Here is a 20,922-nt window from a genome sequence, read left to right on the forward strand (position 1 = left end):
GACGGCCCTTGTAGCTGAAGCCAGGCGGCCTCATCAACGGGCCGGGGTAGCGCTCTTCACCTCTGTCAGTACGGCTGGTGGACGCACCGGCGAGGGCCGAGACCTGTGCCCCTTCGGGGGAATCCCCGGGGGCGTCTGGTGCATCCACTCGGGCAGATATGGCAAGAAAGCGAAAATCTACCTGATGGCGCTGGAAGGGCGGCACTGCCCGCGGCCGGCCTCCCTTTGCTATTTGCTTCGTTTCTTCTTCGCTTCAGCACGCGGGGCAGACATCAGGAATGCAAATGACTGATAAAGCAAGCATCAGCCGTTTCCAACGTTAGAAATGTTGTTAGAAAGAAAGGCTTCAGGAAGCGGTGGCGCATTCTCCCGTGGGCAGCGGTGAGGACAAAGGAGTGACAAGCAAGTATACATAAAGGTACATTTTATTAACGACTTACTCCTATCGCTGGCATCCAACAGTAAAATGGGCAAAAGCCCAACCCGAGGCACGAGGCAGGGAAATGGAATCAAAGGGAAACCGGCAGATGGTCGCTCTCTCTTCCCCTCCCCTTCCGTTCCAGGAAAGGAAACCAGGCCTTCCAGGCTTTGCTGTTTCACTCCACGATGAGAGGGGTTGTGTAGAGGGAATGCCGGATTCCAAACGTGGATGCAGGCGCCTGGGGCTTGATCAGCGTCACCTGGAAGGGCGAAAAGGAAAGGCAGGTCAGCGAGGGCCCTTCTCTCCTCTGCTGCCCTCGCTCCCTGCTGTCCCGCACCCCTTCCGATCCCAGACAGTCCCTGGTGCCTCTCCGGGCAGGGCTGAACGCCAGCGCAAAGCCGGTGCAGCTCCCTGCTGGAGCAGAGCTGGCTCGGGGAGGTGGGCTTACGGGCACCTCCTGTCTCGGAGAGGGCCGGGTGTGCAGCTGGGAGCTCGCAGCTAACTCTCTCTCCTATGCTGGGGGCATGCTGCTTGGAGCCCTTCTGAGCTGCGTCCCCCAGAAGAGCTTGGGAAGGACCAGCGCGTCCCATTGAAGGGAAAAGGAGCAGAGGGAGGAAAAGCTGCGTGCTGTGCTGTCCCTCCCTCCCTCCCTCTGCTCGCAGGTGGCACGAGGGCAGGGGGCAGGCCTGCTGTCCTGCACTTGGTCCCTGCGGCCAGGAGCTCTTGGGCTGGAGGAAGCCTCAGGGGAAGGGGGAGAGGCGTGAAGGCCGCGCTTGTGAAACAGAGGGGAAGAGCTGAGCAGCTGCCTTACCCGGCCTACGCTGTAGTCTGCCGGCCCGGGCTTCGCTGCTTTGCCCTCTCCAGCTTTTGGTCGGGCTGCCATCGTGTACGCGGGCGCCCTGGTCTTGTAGGCATCCACAGGCACTTTGGGGAGCGCCGCAGGACCCGGAGTCTGCAAGAGAGTCACGACCATACAGGGCTGGGGTCACATTCAAGGCTCTCTCTTTCCCCGGCAGTCTGCGTTAAGCAAAGTTGCAGCAGGCTTGGAAGCCCCTGTGGCACAGGGGGAGCAGCCCAGGTTCGGATGCTAACGCGGAAAAGAGGAGCGGCAGAGCTCACCTTGGCAAGGTCTTCGTCAAACCGACCTCGCTGGCTCCTTCCCCTCACAGAGTAGCAGGGGCTGGCCGATGTGTAGACTGTGTTGGGCCCCATCAGCCTGGGCAGCGTGTAGGTGCCAGGACCTGCAGGAGGAGCAGCAGAGAGCGTGTGCGCGAGGGGCTGGAGGAGACGGAAGCAGCAGAGAGGGGCAGCCTGCCCAGCCTGCTGGTGGGAGCAGGAGGGAGGTCTCGCCCCTCTGCCAGTTCCTCCCTCTACTCTGGCACTGGGCCAGCGCCAGCAGCTCCGAGCCTGAGCAGCCGCAGCCGCTGCGGGCCCAGAGGTGTTGGTCGTGCAAGAAAGCTTGCGGCCCCAGCGCCGCGTCCTGCCGCGCAGGCTGTGCAGTAGGCCCGCTGCTGGTGCTGAGCAGCAGCCCGTCCCTGCGGGATGCTCAGGCTGAAGGGTCTGCCTTTGCCAGGGTCAGCGTACCTGGAGGGTGGTCTGTCCGGAGGGGCTCCCGCCGGAAGGCCATGGACTGCACCGGTGGGCACTTGAAGACGTGCCTGTTGGCTGCCTCGGTGCGGTAGTCACCTGGGGCGGAAGAGAAGAGGAAGAAAGCCGTGAAGCGCCGGTCTTCTTCTTCTGCAACCGCACAGGCACTGTCCCGAGGAAAGGGTCTTCTCAAGAGCTGCAGAATTGCCGCTGGGGGACACAGGCAGCACGCGGGGACGCTCTTCTGTGCCCCGCCGCTATGCCCTGCCTTGCTGTCCCTCCCGTCAGCCCCCTGCCGCTTGTTCTTTTTGGACACGGGGTCCTTGTGCCCTCGGCCCGTGGCCCTGGGCAGCTGTCCTTCTCCGAGGGCGTTTATCGCTGCTCAGAGCGGTTTGCGTTCTCTCAAAAAAGACCTACAGCTCCATCAGGGCGCGAGCTGGCCCCGGGCAAACGCGCCGCCCGCTCGTCTTGTCTGGGTGAAGTGCTGCACAAGTGGTACTCACTTGGTCCGGGAGTGACGGTGGTCTTCGTCGCGGGTCGTCCCCGGAGCTGGGCGCCCGGAGCCACGTACTTCCCGTTCCTGGTGATGGCGGGCTCCACAAAGTAGCAGGGACCTGGCCCGCAGCTCCCTGCCGCAGGCGGTTTGGTCCCTCTAAACGTGTAGGCGGGGGCACGGGCTTTGGTGGGGCTGTGGCCCACATAACCTAGGAGGAAAAGCAGAAGAGAGCACACCCCTGTGCAGCTGCACGTCTCAAGCTCCGTTGGAACAGGCGCAGTTAGGCGCCGGGCCCTGGCCCCGACATTCCCTTCCCGCGTGACTTCTTCCTCCAAGAGCCCTGGAGGCGAGCTGTGCCGGGCCTCGGAGCGCACAAGAGTCAGTCCCTGAGTGCAAACGGCTGCGCGAGTGCCTTGCAAAGTCACCGCAAAAAGACAGCGGAGTTTTGGCCAGCACGCTGCCTGTACCCGCACCACGCGTGCAGGCACTCCACAGCGAGAGCCCCCTAAGGGTCAATTGTTCTGCAAGACCCCGTAACGCCTCTCTACAGCTGCAAAGCTGAGTCTGCGCTGGCCAGAAGCGGGCCCCTTTTTCCCCGGGCCACAAGGAGCAGCACCAGCGGCACCGGCCTTCCTCGGCCAGGCCTGGCTCGCGGCTGCGCCAGGGAGCCAGGAGGCTCTGACAGAACGGGGAAAGGCTCGGGAGCTGCTCTGCCCCGCCATGTCCCCGGTGCGCCTCACGCCCTGGGGATGGTGGCTGTACCTGTTGTCCCCGGGATGGAGTACTGGGGCCCGGGGCTGGGGAACTGGGCCGAGATGAGGCCGCGTGGGCGATGAGGTCTCCAGGTCCCCACCCAGGCTCCGTCCATGCTGGCAGGCATGTGCCTCCAAACCTAAAGGCAAGAACAGAGGAGTTACTGACGGGCTGCCCCAACAGAGGCCGCAGGTGAGCTTTGCTTCCCGCCCCCCGCGTCTCCTCTGCTCAGCCGCAAGCTGTCCGCCACGTGGCTTGCAGCTCCTGAGCCGGAAGGGCCGGCAGCAGTTTCTCCCGCTCACTGCCAGTCCTGCCAGTCTCGTGCTGCATGCCCCTCGCGCACACCGGAGCTCAGCCCGCACCCTGCAGCTGGGCTCTGCAGCCTGACGTGTGCAGGAGCTCTCCCTCACCTCTCTGAGCCTTGGAGGACGAGCGCGATGAGGCTGAGCTAGTCTGCTGCTGGGGCTGCTCTCAGGCACAGGGCACGGCGAGCGGCTGCGGGCAGCACAGCTCACAAATGAGGCGCCTGGAGCCAGCGGCCAGCTGTCCTTGGGGAGGGCCCGGCGTCGTCATGGCAATGCATTGTGACAGCACACGGGCTCCGGGTGATGTCATCTGTGCTGTGACATCTCCTGGCTGGCCTGGAGCCACGCCCGCCACGCCTTTTCGGCCTCGCACCCCAACCAGTACAAAGCCGTAGCGCACGCTGCCGACACCTGCAGATGGACTGAGCTCTCACTTCTAGCCACGTGCCGCCCGGGGCTCCTGAGGCTCGGTCAGCGTCACCTGCAAGGGAGAGATTACGTTACTTCGAACCTACTGGAACATTTCTGAGAATGACACTCTGTTCTTTGGAGCTCTGTGTGTATATATGTATATATAAAAATAAATATACGAGAGCCCTAAAAGCACAGCTGGGACACCCGTCTGGTGTTCGTATACAACGCGGCACAGTTTGAGCCTCAGAAGTTACTTCAAAGTCCCGAGGGTGCTAATGCTTTCATTCCCTCCACTGCCTTCTTCCCAGGGAATCTGTCAATGGGCAGAGAGATGTTTTCACGGGTTCCCTCCTCCCACCCTTCTCCTTTTCTCCCCCTCAAAGTTTCTGGAACGTTCAAACCAACAGAATCCCGTTGTTCACATTGCCACGTCTTCAGAACGTGCTTTTCACTATCAGTATCGGTCGGGGATCTTCCCCAAAGCTGCGTAACGTTGAGAGGCAGAGGGTGTGGAGGAACTCAGGAGAAAACTTAGAGAAGTGGACGCTCCCGGTGTCACGGAACTCCCCTCCCAAACTCCCGCAGAACCCTGAAAGCTCAGGCAGCTATTGAGGAGAGGAAGCTTGCGGCCCCAGCAGGCCTACCTACGGAGGCACCGATTATTTGGGGCCTGGCTTAAGAGCACATGAGGGAGTTTGAGGAGCTGCTTCGTAAACGATCAGCACTGAAGCGCAGCTCCTTTTAGCACCCTGACTACCAGTTCAAAGTGGACGTTTAAAGGAAAGGTCCCCTCCACGCGACGTGCTTCTGATGCTACTTGCAGTAAGCGGCTGGTGGTGATTCCACCACGGGCTCAGAGGGGAAACCCCGATCATCCAGCAATTCTGGAAGGGATCTGGGAGGTCTCTTCCAACCTTAGCGAGCCCGTGAAATTAAGCAGGCCTGGCAAGCCAGGCAAGGAGCAGCGCGAGCACGCAAGCCCTGCGGGGGACACCACAGGATCTCCTCCTGCTAAGTCTTAACGCAGCAGCTGCGTGCGTAACCCGCGCTATCGCAGCAGCGCTCCTCTCCTGCGGATGCACAAAGCCTTCGGCTCGTCTCCTACACGAACACACAAGGCAAGAGGGAAAGGTTCCCATTTGTGCTGGATACCTACCGTCACCGCCTCCTCCACGACTTTCTGGCTTCCCCCTTTAGCTACAAAGAAGATATTTCCTTTGGAAGCGTCACTCCGGCACGTCGCCGGGACAGCTCCCGCAACACACGCAGGTGCGCCGTAACGCCGCCGCAGCAGCGGGCAGCGCACAGCAGGCGTTCCGGCGGCGAGCGAGCGGCCCCGGGCAGAGGGGGCGGCGCACCCGCCCGCGCCCACCCGCGTCCTGCTCGCGCGAGCCCCGCGCGCCGCGTCCCACCGCTCCTCAGCGACGGCCTCCGAGCGCCGCTTCAGGGGAAGCCCGCCGGGTTCGCCCGCGCCCCCCGCCGGTACCGAAGAACTCCAGCCAGTTCATCTCGCGGAGCGCCGCGGGCAGCCGGAGGAGCTCCACGTCGTACAGGTTCTCCATCTCCTTGACCAGGCGCTCCCCGTTCGTCCGCAGCTGCTCGACCCGGCTCCTCACTGCGGGGACGGACACGGCGTCGGACGCGGCCCGGGCCTCGGCGCGCCCGCCCGCGGCCTACCCTCCCGGTCGAAGTCCTTCAGGAAGGCGCTCAGCTTCCTGCCGCGCGCGCCCGCGGCCGCCTTCCTGCGGGCAGGAGCCATGAGGGCCGAGGAACGGCGCGAGCGCACCGAGCCCCGCTCCTGCTCCCGCACGGCGCCACAGCACCGCCCGCGCCGCGTTCAACCGCCGCCCGACGCGCGCCTGCTGTCCAATCAGAGCTCCGCGAGCGGCGGCGCAGCCAATCGGCACCCGGCGCGGTGTGATGACGCACGGCGCGGCGACCGCCCCCGGGCCGCTGTGCTGCGCCTGGCCGAGGAGCGAGCGGCGGAGCCGGGCCTGAGCGAGCTGCTGCGGCGCGGGCCGCGCTGCCCGTCGTTGGCCGACGCGCTGGAGGGCCTGCGGGACGCGGAGCCTTACTACCGGCACCTGCACCGTCCCGGGGCGGGGCGGGGCGGGGCTCCCCGGCCAGGGCTGCGGCTGCGGCTGCGTGCAAGGAGGAGTTTTGGGAGGCCACTCAAAGATGTCAAATCGGGGATTCCAAACACTGTGCGCTGTGCTTCTGAGCGCTGCGTTGGCTTCCATCGCCCCGGTACGCTGAAGGAATAAGCGTGGCTTACAGTGGTAGTTCCGGAGGTCCGCGTACCCAGTCTTGGTACTGGCCGAGCTCCAGTCTGAACGGAAGCCCTTCAGAGCAACGTGGCATTAGGACTCATGGCATCATAGAATGGCCTGGGTTGAAAAGGCCCACCACGATCACCTAGTTCCAACCCCCTGCTATGTGCAGGGTCGCCAACCGCCAGCCCAGGCTGCCCAGAGCCACATCCAGCCGCATCCCCTGAATGCCTCCAGGGACGGGGCATCCACAACCTCCTTGGGCACCCTGCTCCAGTGCGTCACCACCCTCGGGGTGAAAAACTTCTTCCTCCTCATATCTAACCTAAACCGCCCCTGCCTCAGTTGAAAACCATTCCCCCTTGTCCTATCGCTACCCACCCTCGTAAGCAGCCGTTCCCCGTCCTGTTTATACGCTCCCTTCAAGTATTGGAAGGCCACAGTGAGGTCCCCCCGGAGCCTTCTCTCCTGCGAGCTCAACAGGCCCAGTTCCCTCAACCTTTCTTCATAGGAGAGGTGCTCCAGCCCTCTGCTCATCCTAGTGGTCCTGCTCTGGACCCGTTCCACGATCGCTTCTTGTGCTGGGGGCCCCAGGCCTGGGCGCAGTACTGCGGATGGGGCCTCGCAAGAGCCGAGTAGAGGGGGACAATCACCTCCCTCTCCCTGCTGGCCACCCCTTTCTTAGTGCAGCCCAGAGCACCGTTGGCCTTCCGGGCTGCAGGCGCGCACTGCTGGCTCACGTCCAGCTTCTCGTCCACCAGGACCCCCGGGTCCTTCTCCGCAGGGCTGCTCTCAAGGAGCTCTTCCCCCACTCTGAAGCGGGCATTCTTTTCTTATGGCGCTGACGCATGGGGGATCGCTCCGCCCAACTGCGCGCAAAAGAGCTTCAGCTGATGCGTGTCTCTTGTGTCGTGCATGTCAAGGTTTTCCCAGACGGCACGCACGTACTCAGTACTTTCCCTGACATCACTAACGTAGGGTTCTGCGTCCTTGCACGTGCTCGGTCTTTCTGTGGTGGCGGTCCTAATCGGTGCCTCCGACCTTCGATGGTCTTCCACGATCGCTCTCCTCCGCATTGGTGAGCACCAGGTCTAGTAATGCTTCGCCTCTGGCCGATCTGTCCGATACCCGGAGCAGGATGTTATCATCAACAGGCTGCAGCAGTCTCCTGGATTGCTTGCAGCTCACCTTGCTCTTTTCCCTGCATATAGCTGGGTGGTTGAAATCCTCCTTCCGGAGGAGAGCTTGGAGCATGACGGCCCTTGTAGCTGAAGCCAGGCGGCCTCATCAACGGGCCGGGGTAGCGCTCTTCACCTCTGTCAGTACGGTGGTGGACGCACCGGCGAGGGCCGAGACCTGTGCCCCTTCGGGGGAATCCCCGGGGGCGTCTGGTGCATCCACTCGGGCAGATATGGCAAGAAAGCGAAAATCTACCTGATGGCGCTGGAAGGGCGGCACTGCCCGCGGCCGGCCTCCCTTTGCTATTTGCTTCGTTTCTTCTTCGCTTCAGCACGCGGGGCAGACATCAGGAATGCAAATGACTGATAAAGCAAGCATCAGCCGTTTCCAACGTTAGAAATGTTGTTAGAAAGAAAGGCTTCAGGAAGCGGTGGCGCATTCTCCCGTGGGCAGCGGTGAGGACAAAGGAGTGACAAGCAAGTATACATAAAGGTACATTTTATTAACGACTTACTCCTATCGCTGGCATCCAACAGTAAAATGGGCAAAAGCCCAACCCGAGGCACGAGGCAGGGAAATGGAATCAAAGGGAAACCGGCAGATGGTCGCTCTCTCTTCCCCTCCCCTTCCGTTCCAGGAAAGGAAACCAGGCCTTCCAGGCTTTGCTGTTTCACTCCACGATGAGAGGGGTTGTGTAGAGGGAATGCCGGATTCCAAACGTGGATGCAGGCGCCTGGGGCTTGATCAGCGTCACCTGGAAGGGCGAAAAGGAAAGGCAGGTCAGCGAGGGCCCTTCTCTCCTCTGCTGCCCTCGCTCCCTGCTGTCCCGCACCCCTTCCGATCCCAGACAGTCCCTGGTGCCTCTCCGGGCAGGGCTGAACGCCAGCGCAAAGCCGGTGCAGCTCCCTGCTGGAGCAGAGCTGGCTCGGGGAGGTGGGCTTACGGGCACCTCCTGTCTCGGAGAGGGCCGGGTGTGCAGCTGGGAGCTCGCAGCTAACTCTCTCTCCTATGCTGGGGGCATGCTGCTTGGAGCCCTTCTGAGCTGCGTCCCCCAGAAGAGCTTGGGAAGGACCAGCGCGTCCCATTGAAGGGAAAAGGAGCAGAGGGAGGAAAAGCTGCGTGCTGTGCTGTCCCTCCCTCCCTCCCTCTGCTCGCAGGTGGCACGAGGGCAGGGGGCAGGCCTGCTGTCCTGCACTTGGTCCCTGCGGCCAGGAGCTCTTGGGCTGGAGGAAGCCTCAGGGGAAGGGGGAGAGGCGTGAAGGCCGCGCTTGTGAAACAGAGGGGAAGAGCTGAGCAGCTGCCTTACCCGGCCTACGCTGTAGTCTGCCGGCCCGGGCTTCGCTGCTTTGCCCTCTCCAGCTTTTGGTCGGGCTGCCATCGTGTACGCGGGCGCCCTGGTCTTGTAGGCATCCACAGGCACTTTGGGGAGCGCCGCAGGACCCGGAGTCTGCAAGAGAGTCACGACCATACAGGGCTGGGGTCACATTCAAGGCTCTCTCTTTCCCCGGCAGTCTGCGTTAAGCAAAGTTGCAGCAGGCTTGGAAGCCCCTGTGGCACAGGGGGAGCAGCCCAGGTTCGGATGCTAACGCGGAAAAGAGGAGCGGCAGAGCTCACCTTGGCAAGGTCTTCGTCAAACCGACCTCGCTGGCTCCTTCCCCTCACAGAGTAGCAGGGGCTGGCCGATGTGTAGACTGTGTTGGGCCCCATCAGCCTGGGCAGCGTGTAGGTGCCAGGACCTGCAGGAGGAGCAGCAGAGAGCGTGTGCGCGAGGGGCTGGAGGAGACGGAAGCAGCAGGGAGGGGCAGCCTGCCCAGCCTGCTGGTGGGAGCAGGAGGGAGGTCTCGCCCCTCTGCCAGTTCCTCCCTCTACTCTGGCACTGGGCCAGCGCCAGCAGCTCCGAGCCTGAGCAGCCGCAGCCGCTGCGGGCCCAGAGGTGTTGGTCGTGCAAGAAAGCTTGCGGCCCCAGCGCCGCGTCCTGCCGCGCAGGCTGTGCAGTAGGCCCGCTGCTGGTGCTGAGCAGCAGCCCGTCCCTGCGGGATGCTCAGGCTGAAGGGTCTGCCTTTGCCAGGGTCAGCGTACCTGGAGGGTGGTCTGTCCGGAGGGGCTCCCGCCGGAAGGCCATGGACTGCACCGGTGGGCACTTGAAGACGTGCCTGTTGGCTGCCTCGGTGCGGTAGTCACCTGGGGCGGAAGAGAAGAGGAAGAAAGCCGTGAAGCGCCGGTCTTCTTCTTCTGCAACCGCACAGGCACTGTCCCGAGGAAAGGGTCTTCTCAAGAGCTGCAGAATTGCCGCTGGGGGACACAGGCAGCACGCGGGGACGCTCTTCTGTGCCCCGCCGCTATGCCCTGCCTTGCTGTCCCTCCCGTCAGCCCCCTGCCGCTTGTTCTTTTTGGACACGGGGTCCTTGTGCCCTCGGCCCGTGGCCCTGGGCAGCTGTCCTTCTCCGAGGGCGTTTATCGCTGCTCAGAGCGGTTTGCGTTCTCTCAAAAAAGACCTACAGCTCCATCAGGGCGCGAGCTGGCCCCGGGCAAACGCGCCGCCCGCTCGTCTTGTCTGGGTGAAGTGCTGCACAAGTGGTACTCACTTGGTCCGGGAGTGACGGTGGTCTTCGTCGCGGGTCGTCCCCGGAGCTGGGCGCCCGGAGCCACGTACTTCCCGTTCCTGGTGATGGCGGGCTCCACAAAGTAGCAGGGACCTGGCCCGCAGCTCCCTGCCGCAGGCGGTTTGGTCCCTCTAAACGTGTAGGCGGGGGCACGGGCTTTGGTGGGGCTGTGGCCCACATAACCTAGGAGGAAAAGCAGAAGAGAGCACACCCCTGTGCAGCTGCACGTCTCAAGCTCCGTTGGAACAGGCGCAGTTAGGCGCCGGGCCCTGGCCCCGACATTCCCTTCCCGCGTGACTTCTTCCTCCAAGAGCCCTGGAGGCGAGCTGTGCCGGGCCTCGGAGCGCACAAGAGTCAGTCCCTGAGTGCAAACGGCTGCGCGAGTGCCTTGCAAAGTCACCGCAAAAAGACAGCGGAGTTTTGGCCAGCACGCTGCCTGTACCCGCACCACGCGTGCAGGCACTCCACAGCGAGAGCCCCCTAAGGGTCAATTGTTCTGCAAGACCCCGTAACGCCTCTCTACAGCTGCAAAGCTGAGTCTGCGCTGGCCAGAAGCGGGCCCCTTTTTCCCCGGGCCACAAGGAGCAGCGCCAGCGGCACCGGCCTTCCTCGGCCAGGCCTGGCTCGCGGCTGCGCCAGGGAGCCAGGAGGCTCTGACAGAACGGGGAAAGGCTCGGGAGCTGCTCTGCCCCGCCATGTCCCCGGTGCGCCTCACGCCCTGGGGATGGTGGCTGTACCTGTTGTCCCCGGGATGGAGTACTGGGGCCCGGGGCTGGGGAACTGGGCCGAGATGAGGCCGCGTGGGCGATGAGGTCTCCAGGTCCCCACCCAGGCTCCGTCCATGCTGGCAGGCATGTGCCTCCAAACCTAAAGGCAAGAACAGAGGAGTTACTGACGGGCTGCCCCAACAGAGGCCGCAGGTGAGCTTTGCTTCCCGCCCCCCGCGTCTCCTCTGCTCAGCCGCAAGCTGTCCGCCACGTGGCTTGCAGCTCCTGAGCCGGAAGGGCCGGCAGCAGTTTCTCCCGCTCACTGCCAGTCCTGCCAGTCTCGTGCTGCATGCCCCTCGCGCACACCGGAGCTCAGCCCGCACCCTGCAGCTGGGCTCTGCAGCCTGACGTGTGCAGGAGCTCTCCCTCACCTCTCTGAGCCTTGGAGGACGAGCGCGATGAGGCTGAGCTAGTCTGCTGCTGGGGCTGCTCTCAGGCACAGGGCACGGCGAGCGGCTGCGGGCAGCACAGCTCACAAATGAGGCGCCTGGAGCCAGCGGCCAGCTGTCCTTGGGGAGGGCCCGGCGTCGTCATGGCAATGCATTGTGACAGCACACGGGCTCCGGGTGATGTCATCTGTGCTGTGACATCTCCTGGCTGGCCTGGAGCCACGCCCGCCACGCCTTTTCGGCCTCGCACCCCAACCAGTACAAAGCCGTAGCGCACGCTGCCGACACCTGCAGATGGACTGAGCTCTCACTTCTAGCCACGTGCCGCCCGGGGCTCCTGAGGCTCGGTCAGCGTCACCTGCAAGGGAGAGATTACGTTACTTCGAACCTACTGGAACATTTCTGAGAATGACACTCTGTTCTTTGGAGCTCTGTGTGTATATATGTATATATAAAAATAAATATACGAGAGCCCTAAAAGCACAGCTGGGACACCCGTCTGGTGTTCGTATACAACGCGGCACAGTTTGAGCCTCAGAAGTTACTTCAAAGTCCCGAGGGTGCTAATGCTTTCATTCCCTCCACTGCCTTCTTCCCAGGGAATCTGTCAATGGGCAGAGAGATGTTTTCACGGGTTCCCTCCTCCCACCCTTCTCCTTTTCTCCCCCTCAAAGTTTCTGGAACGTTCAAACCAACAGAATCCCGTTGTTCACATTGCCACGTCTTCAGAACGTGCTTTTCACTATCAGTATCGGTCGGGGATCTTCCCCAAAGCTGCGTAACGTTGAGAGGCAGAGGGTGTGGAGGAACTCAGGAGAAAACTTAGAGAAGTGGACGCTCCCGGTGTCACGGAACTCCCCTCCCAAACTCCCGCAGAACCCTGAAAGCTCAGGCAGCTATTGAGGAGAGGAAGCTTGCGGCCCCAGCAGGCCTACCTACGGAGGCACCGATTATTTGGGGCCTGGCTTAAGAGCACATGAGGGAGTTTGAGGAGCTGCTTCGTAAACGATCAGCACTGAAGCGCAGCTCCTTTTAGCACCCTGACTACCAGTTCAAAGTGGACGTTTAAAGGAAAGGTCCCCTCCACACGACGTGCTTCTGATGCTACTTGCAGTAAGCGGCTGGTGGTGATTCCACCACGGGCTCAGAGGGGAAACCCCGATCATCCAGCAATTCTGGAAGGGATCTGGGAGGTCTCTTCCAACCTTAGCGAGCCCGTGAAATTAAGCAGGCCTGGCAAGCCAGGCAAGGAGCAGCGCGAGCACGCAAGCCCTGCGGGGGACACCACAGGATCTCCTCCTGCTAAGTCTTAACGCAGCAGCTGCGTGCGTAACCCGCGCTATCGCAGCAGCGCTCCTCTCCTGCGGATGCACAAAGCCTTCGGCTCGTCTCCTACACGAACACACAAGGCAAGAGGGAAAGGTTCCCATTTGTGCTGGATACCTACCGTCACCGCCTCCTCCACGACTTTCTGGCTTCCCCCTTTAGCTACAAAGAAGATATTTCCTTTGGAAGCGTCACTCCGGCACGTCGCCGGGACAGCTCCCGCAACACACGCAGGTGCGCCGTAACGCCGCCGCAGCAGCGGGCAGCGCACAGCAGGCGTTCCGGCGGCGAGCGAGCGGCCCCGGGCAGAGGGGGCGGCGCACCCGCCCGCGCCCACCCGCGTCCTGCTCGCGCGAGCCCCGCGCGCCGCGTCCCACCGCTCCTCAGCGACGGCCTCCGAGCGCCGCTTCAGGGGAAGCCCGCCGGGTTCGCCCGCGCCCCCCGCCGGTACCGAAGAACTCCAGCCAGTTCATCTCGCGGAGCGCCGCGGGCAGCCGGAGGAGCTCCACGTCGTACAGGTTCTCCATCTCCTTGACCAGGCGCTCCCCGTTCGTCCGCAGCTGCTCGACCCGGCTCCTCACTGCGGGGACGGACACGGCGTCGGACGCGGCCCGGGCCTCGGCGCGCCCGCCCGCGGCCTACCCTCCCGGTCGAAGTCCTTCAGGAAGGCGCTCAGCTTCCTGCCGCGCGCGCCCGCGGCCGCCTTCCTGCGGGCAGGAGCCATGAGGGCCGAGGAACGGCGCGAGCGCACCGAGCCCCGCTCCTGCTCCCGCACGGCGCCACAGCACCGCCCGCGCCGCGTTCAACCGCCGCCCGACGCGCGCCTGCTGTCCAATCAGAGCTCCGCGAGCGGCGGCGCAGCCAATCGGCACCCGGCGCGGTGTGATGACGCACGGCGCGGCGACCGCCCCCGGGCCGCTGTGCTGCGCCTGGCCGAGGAGCGAGCGGCGGAGCCGGGCCTGAGCGAGCTGCTGCGGCGCGGGCCGCGCTGCCCGTCGTTGGCCGACGCGCTGGAGGGCCTGCGGGACGCGGAGCCTTACTACCGGCACCTGCACCGTCCCGGGGCGGGGCGGGGCGGGGCTCCCCGGCCAGGGCTGCGGCTGCGGCTGCGTGCAAGGAGGAGTTTTGGGAGGCCACTCAAAGATGTCAAATCGGGGATTCCAAACACTGTGCGCTGTGCTTCTGAGCGCTGCGTTGGCTTCCATCGCCCCGGTACGCTGAAGGAATAAGCGTGGCTTACAGTGGTAGTTCCGGAGGTCCGCGTACCCAGTCTTGGTACTGGCCGAGCTCCAGTCTGAACGGAAGCCCTTCAGAGCAACGTGGCATTAGGACTCATGGCATCATAGAATGGCCTGGGTTGAAAAGGCCCACCACGATCACCTAGTTCCAACCCCCTGCTATGTGCAGGGTCGCCAACCGCCAGCCCAGGCTGCCCAGAGCCACATCCAGCCGCATCCCCTGAATGCCTCCAGGGACGGGGCATCCACAACCTCCTTGGGCACCCTGCTCCAGTGCGTCACCACCCTCGGGGTGAAAAACTTCTTCCTCCTCATATCTAACCTAAACCGCCCCTGCCTCAGTTGAAAACCATTCCCCCTTGTCCTATCGCTACCCACCCTCGTAAGCAGCCGTTCCCCGTCCTGTTTATACGCTCCCTTCAAGTATTGGAAGGCCACAGTGAGGTCCCCCCGGAGCCTTCTCTCCTGCGAGCTCAACAGGCCCAGTTCCCTCAACCTTTCTTCATAGGAGAGGTGCTCCAGCCCTCTGCTCATCCTAGTGGTCCTGCTCTGGACCCGTTCCACGATCGCTTCTTGTGCTGGGGGCCCCAGGCCTGGGCGCAGTACTGCGGATGGGGCCTCGCAAGAGCCGAGTAGAGGGGGACAATCACCTCCCTCTCCCTGCTGGCCACCCCTTTCTTAGTGCAGCCCAGAGCACCGTTGGCCTTCCGGGCTGCAGGCGCGCACTGCTGGCTCACGTCCAGCTTCTCGTCCACCAGGACCCCCGGGTCCTTCTCCGCAGGGCTGCTCTCAAGGAGCTCTTCCCCCACTCTGAAGCGGGCATTCTTTTCTTATGGCGCTGACGCATGGGGGATCGCTCCGCCCAACTGCGCGCAAAAGAGCTTCAGCTGATGCGTGTCTCTTGTGTCGTGCATGTCAAGGTTTTCCCAGACGGCACGCACGTACTCAGTACTTTCCCTGACATCACTAACGTAGGGTTCTGCGTCCTTGCACGTGCTCGGTCTTTCTGTGGTGGCGGTCCTAATCGGTGCCTCCGACCTTCGATGGTCTTCCACGATCGCTCTCCTCCGCATTGGTGAGCACCAGGTCTAGTAATGCTTCGCCTCTGGCCGATCTGTCCGATACCCGGAGCAGGATGTTATCATCAACAGGCTGCAGCAGTCTCCTGGATTGCTTGCAGCTCACCTTGCTCTTTTCCCTGCATATAGCTGGGTGGTTGAAATCCTCCTTCCGGAGGAGAGCTTGGAGCATGACGGCCCTTGTAGCTGAAGCCAGGCGGCCTCATCAACGGGCCGGGGTAGCGCTCTTCACCTCTGTCAGTACGGTGGTGGACGCACCGGCGAGGGCCGAGACCTGTGCCCCTTCGGGGGAATCCCCGGGGGCGTCTGGTGCATCCACTCGGGCAGATATGGCAAGAAAGCGAAAATCTACCTGATGGCGCTGGAAGGGCGGCACTGCCCGCGGCCGGCCTCCCTTTGCTATTTGCTTCGTTTCTTCTTCGCTTCAGCACGCGGGGCAGACATCAGGAATGCAAATGACTGATAAAGCAAGCATCAGCCGTTTCCAACGTTAGAAATGTTGTTAGAAAGAAAGGCTTCAGGAAGCGGTGGCGCATTCTCCCGTGGGCAGCGGTGAGGACAAAGGAGTGACAAGCAAGTATACATAAAGGTACATTTTATTAACGACTTACTCCTATCGCTGGCATCCAACAGTAAAATGGGCAAAAGCCCAACCCGAGGCACGAGGCAGGGAAATGGAATCAAAGGGAAACCGGCAGATGGTCGCTCTCTCTTCCCCTCCCCTTCCGTTCCAGGAAAGGAAACCAGGCCTTCCAGGCTTTGCTGTTTCACTCCACGATGAGAGGGGTTGTGTAGAGGGAATGCCGGATTCCAAACGTGGATGCAGGCGCCTGGGGCTTGATCAGCGTCACCTGGAAGGGCGAAAAGGAAAGGCAGGTCAGCGAGGGCCCTTCTCTCCTCTGCTGCCCTCGCTCCCTGCTGTCCCGCACCCCTTCCGATCCCAGACAGTCCCTGGTGCCTCTCCGGGCAGGGCTGAACGCCAGCGCAAAGCCGGTGCAGCTCCCTGCTGGAGCAGAGCTGGCTCGGGGAGGTGGGCTTACGGGCACCTCCTGTCTCGGAGAGGGCCGGGTGTGCAGCTGGGAGCTCGCAGCTAACTCTCTCTCCTATGCTGGGGGCATGCTGCTTGGAGCCCTTCTGAGCTGCGTCCCCCAGAAGAGCTTGGGAAGGACCAGCGCGTCCCATTGAAGGGAAAAGGAGCAGAGGGAGGAAAAGCTGCGTGCTGTGCTGTCCCTCCCTCCCTCCCTCTGCTCGCAGGTGGCACGAGGGCAGGGGGCAGGCCTGCTGTCCTGCACTTGGTCCCTGCGGCCAGGAGCTCTTGGGCTGGAGGAAGCCTCAGGGGAAGGGGGAGAGGCGTGAAGGCCGCGCTTGTGAAACAGAGGGGAAGAGCTGAGCAGCTGCCTTACCCGGCCTACGCTGTAGTCTGCCGGCCCGGGCTTCGCTGCTTTGCCCTCTCCAGCTTTTGGTCGGGCTGCCATCGTGTACGCGGGCGCCCTGGTCTTGTAGGCATCCACAGGCACTTTGGGGAGCGCCGCAGGACCCGGAGTCTGCAAGAGAGTCACGACCATACAGGGCTGGGGTCACATTCAAGGCTCTCTCTTTCCCCGGCAGTCTGCGTTAAGCAAAGTTGCAGCAGGCTTGGAAGCCCCTGTGGCACAGGGGGAGCAGCCCAGGTTCGGATGCTAACGCGGAAAAGAGGAGCGGCAGAGCTCACCTTGGCAAGGTCTTCGTCAAACCGACCTCGCTGGCTCCTTCCCCTCACAGAGTAGCAGGGGCTGGCCGATGTGTAGACTGTGTTGGGCCCCATCAGCCTGGGCAGCGTGTAGGTGCCAGGACCTGCAGGAGGAGCAGCAGAGAGCGTGTGCGCGAGGGGCTGGAGGAGACGGAAGCAGCAGAGAGGGGCAGCCTGCCCAGCCTGCTGGTGGGAGCAGGAGGGAGGTCTCGCCCCTCTGCCAGTTCCTCCCTCTACTCTGGCACTGGGCCAGCGCCAGCAGCTCCGAGCCTGAGCAGCCGCAGCCGCTGCGGGCCCAGAGGTGTTGGTCGTGCAAGAAAGCTTGCGGCCCCAGCGCCGCGTCCTGCCGCGCAGGCTGTGCAGTAGGCCCGCTGCTGGTGCTGAGCAGCAGCCCGTCCCTGCGGGATGCTCAGGCTGAAGGGTCTGCCTTTGCCAGGGTCAGCGTACCTGGAGGGTGGTCTGTCCGGAGGGGCTCCCGCCGGAAGGCCATGGACTGCACCGGTGGGCACTTGAAGACGTGCCTGTTGGCTGCCTCGGTGCGGTAGTCACCTGGGGCGGAAGAGAAGAGGAAGAAAGCCGTGAAGCGCCGGTCTTCTTCTTCTGCAACCGCACAGGCACTGTCCCGAGGAAAGGGTCTTCTCAAGAGCTGCAGAATTGCCGCTGGGGGACACAGGCAGCACGCGGGGACGCTCTTCTGTGCCCCGCCGCTATGCCCTGCCTTGCTGTCCCTCCCGTCAGCCCCCTGCCGCTTGTTCTTTTTGGACACGGGGTCCTTGTGCCCTCGGCCCGTGGCCCTGGGCAGCTGTCCTTCTCCGAGGGCGTTTATCGCTGCTCAGAGCGGTTTGCGTTCTCTCAAAAAAGACCTACAGCTCCATCAGGGCGCGAGCTGGCCCCGGGCAAACGCGCCGCCCGCTCGTCTTGTCTGGGTGAAGTGCTGCACAAGTGGTACTCACTTGGTCCGGGAGTGACGGTGGTCTTCGTCGCGGGTCGTCCCCGGAGCTGGGCGCCCGGAGCCACGTACTTCCCGTTCCTGGTGATGGCGGGCTCCACAAAGTAGCAGGGACCTGGCCCGCAGCTCCCTGCCGCAGGCGGTTTGGTCCCTCTAAACGTGTAGGCGGGGGCACGGGCTTTGGTGGGGCTGTGGCCCACATAACCTAGGAGGAAAAGCAGAAGAGAGCACACCCCTGTGCAGCTGCACGTCTCAAGCTTCCGTTGGAACAGGCGCAGTTAGGCGCCGGGCCCTGGCCCCGACATTCCCTTCCCAGCGTGACTTCTTCCTCCAAGAGCCCTGGAGGCGAGCTGTGCCGGGCCTCGGAGCGCACAAGAGTCAGTCCCTGAGTGCAAACGGCTGCGCGAGTGCCTTGCAAAGTCACCGCAAAAAGACAGCGGAGTTTTGGCCAGCACGCTGCCTGTACCCGCACCACGCGTGCAGGCACTCCACAGCGAGAGCCCCCTAAGGGTCAATTGTTCTGCAAGACCCCGTAACGCCTCTCTACAGCTGCAAAGCTGAGTCTGCGCTGGCCAGAAGCGGGCCCCTTTTTCCCCGGGCCACAAGGAGCAGCGCCAGCGGCACCGGCCTTCCTCGGCCAGGCCTGGCTCGCGGCTGCGCCAGGGAGCCAGGAGGCTCTGACAGAACGGGGAAAGGCTCGGGAGCTGCTCTGCCCCGCCATGTCCCCGGTGCGCCTCACGCCCTGGGGATGGTGGCTGTACCTGTTGTCCCCGGGATGGAGTACTGGGGCCCGGGGCTGGGGAACTGGGCCGAGATGAGGCCGCGTGGGCGATGAGGTCTCCAGGTCCCCACCCAGGCTCCGTCCATGCTGGCAGGCATGTGCCTCCAAACCTAAAGGCAAGAACAGAGGAGTTACTGACGGGCTGCCCCAACAGAGGCCGCAGGTGAGCTTTGCTTCCCGCCCCCCGCGTCTCCTCTGCTCAGCCGCAAGCTGTCCGCCACGTGGCTTGCAGCTCCTGAGCCGGAAGGGCCGGCAGCAGTTTCTCCCGCTCACTGCCAGTCCTGCCAGTCTCGTGCTGCATGCCCCTCGCGCACACCGGAGCTCAGCCCGCACCCTGCAGCTGGGCTCTGCAGCCTGACGTGTGCAGGAGCTCTCCCTCACCTCTCTGAGCCTTGGAGGACGAGCGCGATGAGGCTGAGCTAGTCTGCTGCTGGGGCTGCTCTCAGGCACAGGGCACGGCGAGCGGCTGCGGGCAGCACAGCTCACAAATGAGGCGCCTGGAGCCAGCGGCCAGCTGTCCTTGGGGAGGGCCCGGCGTCGTCATGGCAATGCATTGTGACAGCACACGGGCTCCGGGTGATGTCATCTGTGCTGTGACATCTCCTGGCTGGCCTGGAGCCACGCCCGCCACGCCTTTTCGGCCTCGCACCCCAACCAGTACAAAGCCGTAGCGCACGCTGCCGACACCTGCAGATGGACTGAGCTCTCACTTCTAGCCACGTGCCGCCCGGGGCTCCTGAGGCTCGGTCAGCGTCACCTGCAAGGGAGAGATTACGTTACTTCGAACCTACTGGAACATTTCTGAGAATGACACTCTGTTCTTTGGAGCTCTGTGTGTATATATGTATATATAAAAATAAATATACGAGAGCCCTAAAAGCACAGCTGGGACACCCGTCTGGTGTTCGTATACAACGCGGCACAGTTTGAGCCTCAGAAGTTACTTCAAAGTCCCGAGGGTGCTAATGCTTTCATTCCCTCCACTGCCTTCTTCCCAGGGAATCTGTCAATGGGCAGAGAGATGTTTTCACGGGTTCCCTCCTCCCACCCTTCTCCTTTTCTCCCCCTCAAAGTTTCTGGAACGTTCAAACCAACAGAATCCCGTTGTTCACATTGCCACGTCTTCAGAACGTGCTTTTCACTATCAGTATCGGTCGGGGATCTTCCCCAAAGCTGCGTAACGTTGAGAGGCAGAGGGTGTGGAGGAACTCAGGAGAAAACTTAGAGAAGTGGACGCTCCCGGTGTCACGGAACTCCCCTCCCAAACTCCCGCAGAACCCTGAAAGCTCAGGCAGCTATTGAGGAGAGGAAGCTTGCGGCCCCAGCAGGCCTACCTACGGAGGCACCGATTATTTGGGGCCTGGCTTAAGAGCACATGAGGGAGTTTGAGGAGCTGCTTCGTAAACGATCAGCACTGAAGCGCAGCTCCTTTTAGCACCCTGACTACCAGTTCAAAGTGGACGTTTAAAGGAAAGGTCCCCTCCACACGACGTGCTTCTGATGCTACTTGCAGTAAGCGGCTGGTGGTGATTCCACCACGGGCTCAGAGGGGAAACCCCGATCATCCAGCAATTCTGGAAGGGATCTGGGAGGTCTCTTCCAACCTTAGCGAGCCCGTGAAATTAAGCAGGCCTGGCAAGCCAGGCAAGGAGCAGCGCGAGCACGCAAGCCCTGCGGGGGACACCACAGGATCTCCTCCTGCTAAGTCTTAACGCAGCAGCTGCGTGCGTAACCCGCGCTATCGCAGCAGCGCTCCTCTCCTGCGGATGCACAAAGCCTTCGGCTCGTCTCCTACACGAACACACAAGGCAAGAGGGAAAGGTTCCCATTTGTGCTGGATACCTACCGTCACCGCCTCCTCCACGACTTTCTGGCTTCCCCCTTTAGCTACAAAGAAGATATTTCCTTTGGAAGCGTCACTCCGGCACGTCGCCGGGACAGCTCCCGCAACACACGCAGGTGCGCCGTAACGCCGCCGCAGCAGCGGGCAGCGCACAGCAGGCGTTCCGGCGGCGAGCGAGCGGCCCCGGGCAGAGGGGGCGGCGCACCCGCCCGCGCCCACCCGCGTCCTGCTCGCGCGAGCCCCGCGCGCCGCGTCCCACCGCTCCTCAGCGACGGCCTCCGAGCGCCGCTTCAGGGGAAGCCCGCCCGCCCGCGCCCGCGCCCGCGCCCCCCGCCGGTACCGAAGAACTCCAGCCAGTTCATCTCGCGGAGCGCCGCGGGCAGCCGGAGGAGCTCCACGTCGTACAGGTTCTCCATCTCCTTGACCAGGCGCTCCCCGTTCGTCCGCAGCTGCTCGACCCGGCTCCTCACTGCGGGGACGGACACGGCGTCGGACGCGGCCCGGGCCTCGGCGCGCCCGCCCGCGGCCTACCCTCCCGGTCGAAGTCCTTCAGGAAGGCGCTCAGCTTCCTGCCGCGCGCGCCCGCGGCCGCCTTCCTGCGGGCAGGAGCCATGAGGGCCGAGGAACGGCGCGAGCGCACCGAGCCCCGCTCCTGCTCCCGCACGGCGCCACAGCACCGCCCGCGCCGCGTTCAACCGCCGCCCGACGCGCGCCTGCTGTCCAATCAGAGCTCCGCGAGCGGCGGCGCAGCCAATCGGCACCCGGCGCGGTGTGATGACGCACGGCGCGGCGA

General features: G+C 63.2%; 4 protein-coding genes and 1 long non-coding RNA gene across 19 annotated transcripts; 2 read left to right on the plus strand and 3 right to left on the minus strand.

Moving 5' to 3' along the window:
* Nucleotides 1-407: 407 nt before the first annotated feature.
* LOC107057249 (outer dense fiber protein 3-like) lies at nucleotides 408-5,804 on the minus strand. 5 transcript variants are annotated; one of them, XM_046902491.1, is made up of 9 exons: nucleotides 5,654-5,804; nucleotides 5,463-5,591; nucleotides 3,668-5,173; nucleotides 3,267-3,396; nucleotides 2,512-2,712; nucleotides 2,006-2,107; nucleotides 1,541-1,662; nucleotides 1,233-1,373; nucleotides 408-680 (listed from the first exon to the last, which is right to left on the minus strand). In XM_046902491.1, exons 4-9 carry the CDS (start codon nucleotides 3,382-3,384, stop codon nucleotides 597-599), a joined length of 768 nt encoding a protein of 255 aa, XP_046758447.1. In that variant the 5' UTR covers nucleotides 3,385-3,396; nucleotides 3,668-5,173; nucleotides 5,463-5,591; nucleotides 5,654-5,804; the 3' UTR covers nucleotides 408-596. The 5 variants fall into 5 exon arrangements, with proteins under 5 accessions (XP_046758447.1, XP_046758446.1, XP_046758448.1 ...); XM_046902490.1 differs by lacking the exon at nucleotides 5,654-5,804 and having other exon boundaries at nucleotides 3,668-4,043; nucleotides 5,133-5,173; nucleotides 5,463-5,592; XM_046902492.1 differs by lacking the exon at nucleotides 5,654-5,804 and having other exon boundaries at nucleotides 3,668-5,046; nucleotides 5,133-5,173; nucleotides 5,463-5,592.
* On the plus strand, nucleotides 584-4,170 carry LOC121107245. The gene is made up of 2 exons (XR_005840971.2): nucleotides 584-705; nucleotides 1,438-4,170. It is a non-coding gene; the product is annotated as an uncharacterized LOC121107245 (long non-coding RNA).
* On the plus strand, nucleotides 4,662-11,669 carry LOC124417302. Its single transcript, XM_046902431.1, has 3 exons — nucleotides 4,662-4,686; nucleotides 5,174-5,210; nucleotides 5,268-11,669. Exons 1-3 carry the CDS (start codon nucleotides 4,662-4,664, stop codon nucleotides 6,238-6,240), a joined length of 1,035 nt encoding a protein of 344 aa, XP_046758387.1. The 3' UTR covers nucleotides 6,241-11,669.
* Nucleotides 7,907-13,303, minus strand: LOC121107218 (outer dense fiber protein 3-like). 6 transcript variants are annotated; one of them, XM_040650265.2, is made up of 9 exons: nucleotides 13,153-13,303; nucleotides 12,962-13,090; nucleotides 11,167-12,672; nucleotides 10,766-10,895; nucleotides 10,011-10,211; nucleotides 9,505-9,606; nucleotides 9,040-9,161; nucleotides 8,732-8,872; nucleotides 7,907-8,179 (listed from the first exon to the last, which is right to left on the minus strand). In XM_040650265.2, exons 4-9 carry the CDS (start codon nucleotides 10,881-10,883, stop codon nucleotides 8,096-8,098), a joined length of 768 nt encoding a protein of 255 aa, XP_040506199.1. In that variant the 5' UTR covers nucleotides 10,884-10,895; nucleotides 11,167-12,672; nucleotides 12,962-13,090; nucleotides 13,153-13,303; the 3' UTR covers nucleotides 7,907-8,095. The 6 variants fall into 6 exon arrangements, with proteins under 6 accessions (XP_040506199.1, XP_046758438.1, XP_046758437.1 ...); XM_046902482.1 differs by lacking the exon at nucleotides 13,153-13,303 and having other exon boundaries at nucleotides 11,167-11,542; nucleotides 12,632-12,672; nucleotides 12,962-13,091; XM_046902481.1 differs by lacking the exon at nucleotides 13,153-13,303 and having other exon boundaries at nucleotides 11,167-12,545; nucleotides 12,632-12,672; nucleotides 12,962-13,091.
* Nucleotides 13,304-15,405: 2,102 nt separating this feature from the next.
* On the minus strand, nucleotides 15,406-20,811 carry LOC121107219 (outer dense fiber protein 3-like). Of its 6 annotated transcripts, none has more exons than XM_040650272.2 (9): nucleotides 20,661-20,811; nucleotides 20,470-20,598; nucleotides 18,668-20,173; nucleotides 18,267-18,396; nucleotides 17,510-17,710; nucleotides 17,004-17,105; nucleotides 16,539-16,660; nucleotides 16,231-16,371; nucleotides 15,406-15,678 (listed from the first exon to the last, which is right to left on the minus strand). In XM_040650272.2, exons 4-9 carry the CDS (start codon nucleotides 18,382-18,384, stop codon nucleotides 15,595-15,597), a joined length of 768 nt encoding a protein of 255 aa, XP_040506206.1. In that variant the 5' UTR covers nucleotides 18,385-18,396; nucleotides 18,668-20,173; nucleotides 20,470-20,598; nucleotides 20,661-20,811; the 3' UTR covers nucleotides 15,406-15,594. The 6 variants fall into 6 exon arrangements, with proteins under 6 accessions (XP_040506206.1, XP_040506205.1, XP_046758432.1 ...); XM_040650271.2 differs by lacking the exon at nucleotides 20,661-20,811 and having other exon boundaries at nucleotides 18,668-19,043; nucleotides 20,133-20,173; nucleotides 20,470-20,599; XM_046902476.1 differs by lacking the exon at nucleotides 20,661-20,811 and having other exon boundaries at nucleotides 18,668-20,046; nucleotides 20,133-20,173; nucleotides 20,470-20,599.
* Between the last annotated feature and the right edge of the window lie 111 nt (nucleotides 20,812-20,922).

The sequence above is a fragment of the Gallus gallus genome, chromosome 19, assembly GCF_016699485.2.
Source record: "Gallus gallus isolate bGalGal1 chromosome 19, bGalGal1.mat.broiler.GRCg7b, whole genome shotgun sequence".
Lineage (NCBI taxonomy): Eukaryota > Metazoa > Chordata > Aves > Galliformes > Phasianidae > Gallus > Gallus gallus.